Below are 13,351 nucleotides of genomic sequence, written 5' to 3'. Positions count from 1 at the left end.
CAAAAGGCAGCAGCAATGCCTGGATCATGCCCTCCCCCTCTCCTTTCTCCTCTGTCATGTGGGGACAGCAAACCATTAATGCTGGTTGGAGGATGGTGTACTGGAAGGTGCTCTGCAGGAGCTGGGCTGTGGGGAGAGCAGGGAAAAATATTGCAGGTGTTAGGGGAAAGATTTTGGACTATTTTCCAGGGAAAATGTTGCAGAATGTCTGTCTTCTGGAGTCATCATTGTGCCTTAGTTCCCCAAATGCTTTCCAACTTTGACATGACTGTGGAAGAGCTCATGGTTTTTTATGTCCCTGCTGGAAGGAGATGTGGCTGTTGGGTTTTGTGCTGTTGTTCCTTTGGGAAGTAACTTTTAGTTTTATTTCCCATTTTTTCTGAAAGACATGGAGAATCATTGAATCATAGAATGGAAGGTGTTGGAAGGGATCTCTGGAGTTCAATGAGTCCAACTCCTCTGCCAAAACAGGGGCAGGTCACACAGGATCACAATGTCCAGGTGGATTTTGAAAGTCTCCAGACACGGAGACTCCACACCCTCTCTGGGCAGCCTCCTCCAGGTCTCCAGCACCCTTTTACAATACAGAATTTTTTTCTCATGTTGAGGTGGAACTTCCTGTGTTCCAATTTGTATCCACTGCTCCTTGTCCTGTCACAGGACACCACTGAAAAGAGACTGGCCCCTTTTTCTTGACACCCACCCTTCAGATATTTATAAACATTAAAGACACAGTGTTTCTGTGTACTTCTTCATGCAAACCTCTCTCTGGTTCTGCTTTCCGTGCGTGCTGAGGTGGCTCAACTCACCTCAATGTAGTGCAAGTATCCTGCATGGTGGGGATGAGGAAACCCAAGAAATGGTAATTAATAAGAAGGACATTAGACTGCTGGATCAGGTCCAGAAAAGGCAGGCTGAGAAAGGTAGGGCTGTTCAGCCTGGAGAAGAGAAGGCTTCAGGGAGACCATAGAGCAACCTTCCAGTACTTGAAGGGAGCTACAAGAAAGCTGGGAAGGGACTTTCTACAAGTGCTTGTTGGGATAGGACGAGAGGGAATGGATTGAAACTTGAGGAGGGCAGATTTAGACTGGATGTTAGGATGAAATTCTTTACAGTGAGGGCGGTGAGACACTGGAACAGATTGCCCAGGGAGGTTGCGGATGCCCTTCCCTGAAGGTGTTCAAGGCCAGGTTGGATGAGGCCCTGAGCAGCCTAGTCTAGTGGAGGGTGTCCCTGCCCGTGGTGGAGGGCTTGCAACTAGATGATCTTTAAGGTCCTTTCCAACCCAAACCATTCTGTGAATCTATGAACCTAAAAAGCAGTGCAGAATCTTTCCTAGCGATGGTATCAAGTTGTCCATGACCCACTTGTCTTCTTGTTTGGCAATGCTGCTGGGCTTGAGTGATCCATGGGCATGTTGTGTCTCATCCATGAACCTCTTGGGTTCTTTCCTACTTTCATCTCTGACTTGGCTTCTAGACGTTATCGAATACAAGGAATTATTTGTGTCTGAAAAGGGTCGTTGTCAGCATTTTTGGAGCGAGGCTTCTCAGTGAAACCCATTTAAACTTTGGCTTTTGTCTTGAAAGCTCATTCTGGCCCCAGTTTTAACTGGTAAAATGTCTCTTTGTTCTAGATGTCAAGAAGGACTGGTCGGATCACGCACTGTGGTGGGAAAAGAAGAAAACTTGGCTCCTTAAAACGCACTGGACGTTGGACAAATACGGGATACAGGCTGATGCCAAGCTCCAGTTCACACCTCAGCACAAGCTGCTTCGCCTTCAGCTGCCCAACATGAAGTATGTCAAGGTGAAAGTCAACTTCTCAGACAGGGTCTTCAAGGCGGTTTCCGACATCTGCAAAACGTTCAGTAAGTAGCGAGTCCCAAAAGCTGCCGGTGGGGAGCTCGTCATTTGGTTTGGCTCCTGCCTCTCCCTGGGTGCCAGCTGCTCATCCCATGAATTTACTGAATCACACACAGAATCACAGAATCACCAAGGCTGGAAGAGACCTCAAAGATCATCAAGTCCAATCTGTCACCACAGACCTCATGACTAAACCGTGGCACCAAGTGCCACGTCCAATCCCCTCTTGAACACCTCCAGGGATGGTGACTCCACCACCTCCCTGGGCAGCCCATTCCAATGGCTAACAACTCTCTCAGTGAAGAACTTTCTGCTCACCTTGAGCCTAAACTTCTCCTGGTGCAGCTTGAGACTGTGTCCTCTTGTTCTGGTGCTGGTTTTTCTCAGCTTCACACACCCAGCACTTGGGCACCACTGGGTGTCTGTGCTTTTTCCCTTGCAGATCTAACATTTTAGGTGCAAATAGTTCAGTACTGTGACTGATTGTACTGGAAATGTAAGAGGAAACATATTTTCTGTGCTGAATTCTGCTGCTGTGCTCAGTTTGGTCTTGGGTGAGGTGGTAGCAGCCCTGCTTTGTGTTAAAACTGCTGCTGTTGGGTCATTGGGGTTTTTTTCCCTGCAAATTTATGTGCTGGATGAAAAACAAACTCTGAAATAGGAAACCTGCCAGCTCTGTGGGTTCTCTTCCAGTGGAAAATCGTATTAGAGATTAAGCGATGATGCTTCACTGTTAAACTGTCTGGTGGAGGGAAGGAACCAAGTCTCCCTCCTCCCCAGCTCCTCATTCTCCTTTCCCTTGTTGAGAAGCAGCCCTGGAAGAAAAGATGAATCATTTCCTACCAGGCACACAGGGTTTGCCCTAGGCTGCCACTTTTCTGCCCCTTTGCTCTGCTCTTGTGAGATCTCACCTGCAGTTCTGAGTCCAGCTCTGGAGCCCCCAAGAGGGAGGTCTGTGGGCAGGGAGTGGCACAAAGATAATCAGCTGGCTGGGGCACCTCTCCTGTGAAGGCAGTCTGAGTTTGGTCTGTTCAGGCTGGAGAAGAGAAGGCTCCAGGGACACCTTATAGCAGCCTTCCAGTACCTGAAGGTGGCCACAAGAAAGCTGGGGAGGAACTTTTTACAAGGGCTTGTAGTGGTAGGACAAGGAGCAATGGTTTGAAACTAGAGCAGGGTAGATGTAGATTGGACATTAGGAAAAAGTTCTTTACTATGACACTGGTGAGACACTGGAATGGATCACTCAGAGAAGTTGTGGATGCCTCATCACTAGAAGTGTTTTAAGACCAGGCTGGATGAGGCTTTGAGCAACTTGGTCTAGTGGGAGGTGTCCCTGGCCATGGTGGAGGGTTTGGGATTAGGTGATCTTTAAGATCCTTTCCAACTCAAGCCATTCTATGATCACTTTTTACCCATGTTCACAAACATCTTCTCCTAGAAGCCAAATCTTCTGTCTCCCCTAACAAAAACCTCAGGAGGTGGTAACTTCGCTCCAAGGACTTCAAAACTAGCTCTCAGCATGAGCTCGCTGCTGATGTCTTGCCTAAAAGGAGCCTGCAACCCGACCTCAGCCATAGTAAATCTATTTCTGCTCTCCAAAAGTAGCCTGGGTTACTCTTGGCTGACCCAGTTGTTCCGTGAGGCAGGGAGAGCTCAGCCATATGTGCGGTGTTGCGCCGTGTCCTCCAGCTCATCTGTGGTCGGCTCGGTGTGGAGAGTTGGTTATGAATCTTTGCTGTTTCTTTCCTGATTTCCTTTTTTAAGATGTATTGGGAAAATTCTCCTTAAAATAGAAAAGGCTTAGCCAGCACTAATCCCCAGTCAATTTTGCTTCCCCCTCCTGTCTCCCATCACCATGTTTAATGTCATGCTAGACAGTGAGGTCACAGCTTCCCGCTTTGGTTGCTGATGAATCTTACTAGCAGTGAGTCACGTCAGGAAATTGTGATACAGTTAATCACCTAATGAGAGATCTTCCAGTGACCCACCAAGCAGCCAGAACCTTACATGGGCCTGGAACAGCTATTTGTTCAGCTCCAGGGCTCTCAGTGTATTTGTGAGCAAAGCAGCAGAATAATGCTAATATTTAAAGATGTGGAAAGGAAGAAAAGCCTCTCAGATAGCTGCAGCCCAGCTGCGGTGGGAGCTCCTTGCAGCAGGCAAGAGCACATCTGTTGAGGGCTTTCTGATTGCACTCCCATGGCATCTGATGTGCTGGAATACATGTTCCTGGTTTGGGGGAAAGCAGGATTTTTGCTGGGAACTTCACACTCTTTTTAGTGACTCTTACCAGCGAGGTATATTTGAAGACGGATGAAAACTGTGGGAGAGCACAGTGACTAAATCTTGTTTAGACTTGGGTTTTCTGTTTGTTGGGAGCCAGATGTTCAGCAGAGCTACATAGGCTCAGCATCAGAGGGGATTGTGATACAGGGAAAAAGCAGTGCTGGAGCCAGAGGAGCTGGGAAGCTCTTTATTGGACCACAGAGGAATACACCTCTGTTTGTGTGTGTGTGTGTATGTATAACATGATATCCTGTCTAATACATTGCAAGGTCTAACGTGGTGAAGATTGTATCACAGTATCACAGTATCACAGTAACTAAGGTTGGAAGAGACCCCAAGGATCATCAAGTCCAACCTGTTCCAACAGACCTCACAACTAGATCATAGCACCAAGCGCCACGTCCAATCTCCCCTTGAACACCTCCAGGGACGGCGACTCCACCACCTCCCTGGGCAGCCCATTCCAATGACGAATGACTCGCTCAGTGAAGAACTTTTTCCTCACCTCGAGTCTAAACCTCCCCTGACACAACTTGTAGAGCACAAATTGTAGAGCACAAACCTTGTGACAAGCAGCTGAGAGAACTGGGGTGGTTCAGTCTGGGGAAAAAGAGGCTGAAGGGAGAGCTTCTTGTTCTCCACAGCTGTGTGCAAGCGGGTTGGAATGAGCTGGTGTCAGTCTCTCTTCCCAAGTAACAAGAGACAGGACGAGAGGAAATGGTCTCAAGTTACATCAGGGCTGCCCAGAGCAGTGGTGGAGTCCCCATCCCTGGGGAGCTTTAAAAGCGGTGCTGAGGGACATGGTTTAGTGGTAACCTGGTGGTGCTGGGTTAATGATTGGACTTTATGATCTTAAAAGTCTTTTCCAACCTAAGTGATTCTATGATTCTTTATTTTAACATATATTTCTGATATATGGCTGTATATGGTATATGTTGTGGGTGTATATATATATGTCAAATGTGTCCAAACATGGGGGGGCTATATATGTGTGTGTATATACATATATATATATATACACACACACACAGAAAAACAAACTAGAGGTGTCCAAAAGCCTCTGTGATTGATGGAAGAACTTCCCAGTGGGAAGACAATCCTATATAGTTTGGTATTTGAATCACATATATCCAAAAGTTCCCTGGGGCAACTCCATGCAAATCCCAGTCACCACCTGTCCTTTCTTCCTCTGTGTCTGATCTTGATGCTGTGGCATGGGGCAGCCACATCCTCAAGCACAGGGGCATGGAGACAAGCGCTGACGATGGAGGCAGGAGCTAATCTTGGTCGGGAGGTCACGCGCTTGCCGGGCTAAAGGGGCTGCTGCTTTGTACCGTGTAAAATCATCCTGGAAGTGTCATGCTGAATTTGCACAGGGTGTTTAGTTCCTGGAAGCCATGGGAGATATCTGCTCACACCTCAGTGCCTGCTGCAGCCTGCCAAAATTTAGAGAAGCTGTAGGGTGGTGAGGTCAGCCCAGCTTTGGGGAACTGGCATTTTCCTTTTTCTTCCACACAGCCCTCTCTTAGGATTATAGAATCTCCATGTGGTAGGAGTTGGAAGGGATTTCTGGTGATCATCTAGTCCAATAGCCCTGTCCATCTCCTATCATCCTATCACTACAAGCCTTTGTAAAAAGTCTCTCCCCAGCTTTCTTGTAGGCTCCCTTCAGATACTGGGAGGCTGCTCTAAGGTCTCCCTGAAGCCTTCTCTTTTCTGGGCTGAACAGCCCCAACTGTCACAGCCTTTTCCCATAAGTGTTTGCTGTCTTTGCCCCTGGAGCATTTAATTACACACTTCAGTAATTTTAGCATATGGCATGATTAATGAGTAATTTAAGTAATTCCTCATGTTGCTGGGCCTCAAGCTGCTTGCCTTTAGAAATCCTCTATACTCCAACAGGAACAGACTGGAGTGAATTACGGGGCCTACAAGAAAGCTGGGGAGAGACATTTTACAAGGGCTTGTAGTGATAGGATGAGAGGGAATGGATTGAAGCTGGAAGAGGGCAGATTTAGACTGGATGTCAGGAAGAAATTCTTTACAGTGAGTGTTGTGGGTGCCTCCTCCCTGGATGTGTTCAAGGTTGGACAAGGCTTTGAGCCACCTGGTCTAGTGGAAGGTGTCCCTGCCCACGGCAGGGGTGTTGTAGCTAGATGATTTTTCAACCCAACCCAAACCATTCTGTGATTTTAGGGTTGTGCCTTTTCTTATGTTCCCTTGACACAGCCCCCAGAGGTGTCACCACTGCAGCGTGTGGTTGCTTTGGAAAGAAATTCTCTGCTCTTGCAGTGAAGTTCTTGCAAAGGATGGCTCTCAGCTCCCAGGGGCTAGCCTGGAGGTGGCTGTGGGAAGATGCTGGAGCCACTCACACATCCCTCACTTTTCCTGGAGGTCGTGTGAAGCCGGAAAGAACCTCGATCTCATTCCCAGTCTCTGGACTGCAGCCCCTAGATTCCCACAGCAACCAGTCTCTTGGGTTAATGGCATGTATTGACCCTGCCTTTTGTAAAAGCAGGCAGGAGGAGAGGAGAGAAGAGGAGTGGAGTGGTGTGGTGGATGGGATGGGCAGCCATCATCCAAAGGGTGGCCTGGAAGCTTGCCCAGGAGCAGCTGCTGGCAAGCGACGCCAGGCTGAAGGGCCAGCTTTGATCTGCAATTAAAGACCAGGGAAAGAGAAAGTAAAACTTCACTTCTTTTTTCTTTTTCCCCCCACCCTGGAGCAGCAGAGATTTGTGTTGCCTGCCTGACCACAGCGAGGTGTGAAAATTGAGATGGGTTGCTGCTTGTGGGGTTCCTGTGTGTCCCCTCCTGTCACCATTTCACTGGGGAAATGCTTCTGCCCAGCTACCGCTCCATCAAATATACAAATGTGATTTGATGGGGCTGCAATCAACACTTTGCTGGTGTGGGTGGGAATATCCTCACTGGAAAGTGGGATTTGGGGAGACAGGAGGTGTGGCTCCATTGCAGAACTTCATAGTGGAAGTTCTGGGGGTGTTGTTTAACAGTGACTGAATATGAGTGTGTTCTGGTGGCCAATAAAACAAACAGCATCCTTGATGAGGTCAGCAATAGTGTGGCCAGCAGGACCAGTGATTGTCCCCCTGTATTCAGCACTGGCAAGGCCACACCTCAATTATGGGGTTCAGTTTTGGGTCCCTTACTCCAAGAAGGACATTTTGGTGCTGGAGTGAGTCCAGAGAAGGGCAACAAATCTGGTGAAGAGTCTGGACAACAGGTCTTGTGAGGAGCATCTGAGGGAACTGGAGTTTTTTAGTCTGGAGGAAAAGAGACTGAAGAGAGACCTTCTTGCTCTCTACAACTCCTTGAAAGGAGGTTGGAGCCAGGTTTGGGTTGGTATCTTCTCCCTAGTAACAAGTGATAGGACAAGAGATAAGGGCCTCAAGTTGTGCCAGGAGAGGTTTAGGTTGGACACTGGAAACAATTTCTTCCCTGAAAGAGTTGTCAAGCCCTGGAATATGCTGCCCAGGGCAGTGGTGGATCCCCCATCCCTGGAGGTATTTAAAAGTCTTGTAGATGTTGGGGGGAGTTTGGTTTAGTGGTGAACGTCACAGTGATGGGTTAGTGGCTGGACTTGTTGATCTTAAAGATCTCCTCCAACCTTTATGATTCTGTATTTCCAGTCTATATTCTCTGTATCCTACACACTATGAGCAGAAAAATCCTTTTTCCCCCACAATGGCTATGTTGCAGAGCTCCTGCTAGCCCAGCATCCTGTGAGTGGAAAAATCATCTTTTCCTCCACAACAGCTTCAGCTGATTCTGAGACAGCAGATGCCTTGCATCTGCTCGTGCCCTTAAGCTGCTTCTTTGCAACATCTCTTTTCTCCTTCTGCTGCCTGGGAGCAAGTCCATGTGTCCTGGGAGCAGTGAGGAACTCCAGGCTGGGCCTGCTGCTGCTTTGTGGGCACGTGGGAGAGGAAAAGCAAACAGTGAGATGCAAGAGTGAAGGTTTTTTCCCATGCCTCGGCGTTTCCTGCCCTGGAGATGTGCTTCTCCTGGGGAAACAGCGTGTGCTGCAGAGCTGCAGGACAAGGCAGGGTGCTGTCATGGAGTAAAAGCTTTATCCTTCTCTTCTACTGGCTGTGAAGACTTGGGATCTATGCTGTCCTCCAGCCTGAGCAGAGTAGCAGGCATCGTTCCAGTTCATGTAGGTGGGAGCTGGGAGGAGGACATGGTGCCAGAGCTGGGAGGGGGAAAATAGTGCTGGAGCTAGGAGGGCACAGCTCTGGGAGGAAGCACTCCAAAATTCATGACTACTCCCTCCCTTACTCACCCTGAGGCTGTGCAAGATGAAGAAATGCCCTTCAGGTTGTTTTTTTTAGTTCTCAAGAAGCTGGTGGGGCATCACATCCAGCTCTGCCTCATCATCCTCAAAGAGCTTTGTGTGAATTAATCACCTGTTTTGGAAAACAAAGTCGGTGGAGCATCCTGTGTTGAGCAGCTGCACTTTCCATGCCCAAATCCCATCTCACTCTGATCCTCAGCTCTCCAGGGACAAGGGACACTGGGAAATTGGAACCCCCTTTCACAGTGTGAAATCAATAAGGTTGGAAAAGACCTCAAAGATCATCAAGTCCAACCTGTCACCCATGACCTCATGACTGACTACTTAAAGTATGGCACCAAGTGCCACGTCCAGTCCCCTCTTGAACACCTCCAGGGATGGTGACTCCACCACCTCCCTGGTGAGCTTGTGGGGGGCTGAGGTAGGAAAGATGGGATGCAAAAAGTCTGTTGAGGGAGATGGGCTGCTCCCCATTGCTCTCCTGCCCAAAATTACAAAATGGCCAAGGCTGTGAGACTGATGGGATGGCAGCAGTCAGTCTTCCTTGCTTCAGCCCCCAGCTACTAAATGCAACCTGAGACAAGGTGATGGTAGCATTTAGGCATGGCATGATACAAGCCCAGCCCCAGCAAGGCAGCACCATCATCCAGTCTAGACACTGAATATGACCTTACCTCTTTTTTCCCTCCTGTCTTTATAAATGGTCTCCACTCCAGTACAGAACGTCCTCTGACTTCTGAAGTATTTGTAATATTTCCACACCCTCCCTTGCCAAAAAAACTTCTATAAAAAGCTACTGTGTTGTGTTTTGTTTTGTTGGGTTTTTTCCTTGCAAAACTGAAACTTTTTGGTACTCTGAGATGTGCAGAGTTCCCAGGGCTCTGCCCATGCTCTGTTAGCACACAGAGTGGCAACCCTGGCATGGGGGCAAAACTGTCTGGAGTTAATCCTCACCACTGAGAACCTCTTCAAACCTTTTTTTTTTTTTTTTCCTTCCTTCACACCCTGCTGACAGATGAAGTAGCATTTTCCCTTTAGTTATCATCATCATCATCCAATGGTTTGGGCTGGGAGGGATCTTAAAAATCAGCTAGTTCCAGCCCCACTGCCCTGGGCAGGGACACCTCATCAAACCTGGCCTTGAACATCTCCAGGAAGGGGGCATCTACAACCTCCTTGTGCAACCTGTCCCAGTGTCTCTCCATCCTCAGTGTAAAGAATTTCTTCCTGATATTCAGTCTAAATCTACCCTCCTCCAGCTTCAATCCACTCCCTCATCCTATCACAACAAGCCCTTGTAAAAACTCCCTCCCCAGCTTTCTTGTAGGGCCCTCTCAGGTACTGGAAGGCTGCTATAAAGTCTCCATGGAGCCTTCTCTTCTCCAGGCTGAAGGGCCCCAACTATTGCAGCCCCACAGGGAAGGTGCTCCAGCCCTCTGATTATCTTTATGGCCTCCTCTGGACCCACTCTAGCAGTTCTATGTCCTTCATGTGTTGGGGGCACCAGAAGTGGATGCAGTACTCCAGGTGTGGTCTCACAGGTGCAGAGCAGAGGGGCAGAATCACCTCTCTCCTCCTGCTGGTCACAGTTGTCTTGATGCAGCCCAGGACACAGTTGGCCTTCTGGGCTGCGAGTGGCCATTGCTGGCTCATGTTGAGTTTGTCATCAACTGGCACCCCCAAGTCCTTCTTCTTAAGACTGGAGCTGAAATGGTAGATAGATGTGAGTGTCTCAGGGGGTACTAGGGGGCAACACCAGCATCTCGTGACGGTCTCTGGTTAATCAGTAGCACTGTGAAGATGCTTGGAGACAGCATTGACATCCTGGCATGGAGACAGAGTGGGTGAAATACCAGGGAAGGGTTTGCTGCCACGAGCAGAGGGGTTTGGCAGTAGCACAGCTATTTCTAAATATGTCTAGGGGATGGGTGTGGAAGGAAATCTTACCATTTAGAGCGTCGGCCAAATTGCAATGTACTCAGCTTTTTGAAATGGTGAGGCCCAAGTGCTCTGCTGCCAACTTCTGCATTTTGCTCTTCTCCTCTTTTATCCCTTGGCTGTGCTGGGCTGCTGCTGTTGCGTAGGATCCAGACCAGCACCAGACACCGGCAAAAAGGAAGCAGTGAGGTTTAATTGCAAAGTGACCAAAATGGAAGAAAGTCTTCTCCTTTTTTTCCCTCCCCCCGGTCCCTGCTCTGCCTGTCGAGTAACATCAGGTTGTATGTCACTGTGTGAGTCAGTGAATTTTTTCATCCTTACTGTGCTGTTGACAGAGACCCTTTAAATAGACTTCCATCCTGAAGACATTAGGAGATGTTGGCAAAGCTGTTGCTGCTGCCTTCCTGAAGATGATTCTGATTGCTCTTTATGGTGCGAGGCTGAGGATGTAAGTGGATTCTTGTTCTTTTGGTGGTGGTGCTTTATTTAATTGAGTTCAGACACTTCAGTGGCAAGACTCAGAAGTGCTGTCTGTGCTCTGAGAGGCACCTCAGTAACTGGAATGTGGGGGTTTCATCCTGCTTACAGAAAAAAACATCCAGACATTCAGCATTTGCTGTCTCTGTCTGTCCATCCAGCAGCCCTTTTTATTAGCCTTCATCTGGTCTGCCTCCTCCTCATCCTGGGTCCTTCCCTGGGTTTGGCTCTGGGTAGCACTCACACAGACAGCATTTGCAAGCAGCAAACAAAGAATCATAGAATTGTTTTGGTTGGAAAAGACTTCCAAGATCATCAAGTTGAACCTTCAACCTAAGACAACTGTGACCGTATGAAAAATACGACACCACATCTGATATATTAGAAGGTCTAACACATGGTGAAGAATACAGAGCACAAGTCTTCTGAGGAGCAGCTGAGGGACCTGAGGTTGCTCAGCCTGGAGTAAAAGAGGCTGAGGGCAGACTTTCTGCTTTCTGCAGCTTCCCTGAAAGCAAGGTGGAGCAAGGTTGGGGTCAGCCTCTTTTCCCAAGTTTACAAGTGATGCAATAAGAGGAAATGGCCTCAGGTTAGACCAGGGGAGGTTTAGGTTGGACACAAGGAACATCAAATCCAACCATCAACCTAACACCACCATGGCCATGAAACCAAGTCCCAAAGTGTAAGGTCCACATATTTCTTGAACACCTCCACTTCCCTGGGCAGCCTGTTCCAATGTCTGACCACTATGTCAGGAAGGCAGTGTTTCCTGATGTTCATCCTAAACCTCCCCCGCACAATTTCAGGCCATTTCCTCTTGTTCTATCAGCTGATAATAGGGAAAATAAATTGTGTCACTGCAAACTCCACTGCCCTCAGCTTTCAGGTGGTTTTGGAGTTTGCTACTGTGGTGGCAAGTCAACAAATCACTCCTGTTTTCCACACTGAATTTCATAGAATCATAGAACGGTTTAGGTTGGAAAGGACCTTAAAGATCATTTAGTTCCAGCCCCCTTCCACACCTTCCACTGGACCAGGTTGCTCAAGGCTTCATCCAACCTGGCCTTGATGCTTTGGGGCATCCACAACCTCCCTGAGCAACCTGTTCCAGTGTCTCACCACCCTCACTGTAAAGAATTTCTTTCTAAGCAAGCTGGAGCATAGGAGGTTCTGTGTGAACATAAGTACAAGCTTTTTGGCCCTGGGGGTGTCGGAGCCCTGGAGCAGGCTCCCCAGAGAGGTTGTGGAGTCTCTTTCTGTGGAGAGATTCCAAACCTGCCTGGATGTGTTCTGTATGACCTACTCTAGGTGATCTTGCTCTGCCAGGGCAGTTGGACTAGATGATATTTTGATGTCCCTTCCACCCCCTAATACTCGGTGATTCTGTGATATCCTATCTAAATCTACTCTTTTTGGCAAAACCTCTGCCACAGTCAGCCCACAGACTGTGGCATTCAAGCATCTTAGGAGGCTTTTATGGGATGTCCTGACATAACTGCACGGCCTGAGGCAGCAAGTGGAGAACTTGGCTTTTGCCCAAATAAATATTTAAGCACTCAGGCAGCTGAAGAACATATAATAAAATGTTCTGAATGTATGAGCCCAGTACACTAGGGGAGTGAGGAGCTGCTCCGCCGCCCGACACTGCCCAGCCTTCGATACAGCCACGCTCTTATCTCCAGGCACTTGAAAAGTTACAGAATCCTTGGTGGGTAGGTTGGGTTTGTGGTGGAGGGGGTTTTTTGCCTCTGGTCTGTTTTGCAAAACTTTATCTTGAGTGAATTTATGTTGAAGATAAGTTGGATGCTTCATTCTGTAAACTCAGGAATCCTGTAACGTCAGGAAACACGAGCCACTGGATTGACTCATTCTGAAGACAAAAAACCCTAATTTTATGTTCTTAAAGGCTGAAATGGGAGAGAAACATGGTTTGAGGTCTCTTTTTCCTAAAAGGCATCATGGCCATGCTCAAAGGCTGTAATTTTTATGAGTCATTGCTTCAAGACAGACGTGATCCAGTGCAGAGATGTCCCACTTCAAAACACATTTCCTGATGGAGTGTGACTGGATCAGCACTAAAGAGAGGATTTCCCCTAAGTTTTGTCTGTGCTACAAGTGAAATAATGGAGGTGTTATGCTTCCAGAGCTAACAAGGCCAACCAGCCTCTGGGGAACTAAAAAACGAGGACCTGAGGGGAATTTCTTCATCTTACACAGCCAGCAGTTAGGTGGAAAAATGGGTACTGGGAGACGTTCTTTGGAACATCAATTCTCCTTATCTGTCAAAACTGAATATTCAAATTACTGTGATTTCCTATCATTTTTATTTTGAGGGAAGAAGGTCCCTACCCAGCCCTTCCAGTTGATGATGCTGTGTTGTGTATGTCAGGGATCTTAGTAATATTTACAAAGAAAATAGGAGCAGACTCTTTCCAGTGGTGCCCAGTGACAGGACTAGGGGCACAAACTGGAA

At 48.0% G+C, this 13,351-nt stretch overlaps 1 protein-coding gene across 1 annotated transcript in view; it reads left to right on the top strand.

Annotated features, from left to right (window-relative positions):
- The window catches only part of FERMT2 (FERM domain containing kindlin 2), a 67,177-nt gene that overhangs the window by 22,561 nt on the left and 31,265 nt on the right, over positions 1-13,351 (top strand). The window contains exon 3 of the mRNA XM_054161661.1: positions 1,637-1,870. Within this exon, the coding sequence (XP_054017636.1) occupies positions 1,637-1,870 (234 nt within the window). The remainder of the gene's footprint in view (positions 1-1,636; positions 1,871-13,351) is intronic.

Source organism: Dryobates pubescens, chromosome 5 (genome assembly GCF_014839835.1).
Source record: "Dryobates pubescens isolate bDryPub1 chromosome 5, bDryPub1.pri, whole genome shotgun sequence".
In the NCBI taxonomy this organism is placed as follows: Eukaryota; Metazoa; Chordata; class Aves; order Piciformes; family Picidae; genus Dryobates; species Dryobates pubescens.
Note: the sequence above shows the minus strand (reverse complement) of the source record. Positions and strands in the feature narration are given on the sequence as shown.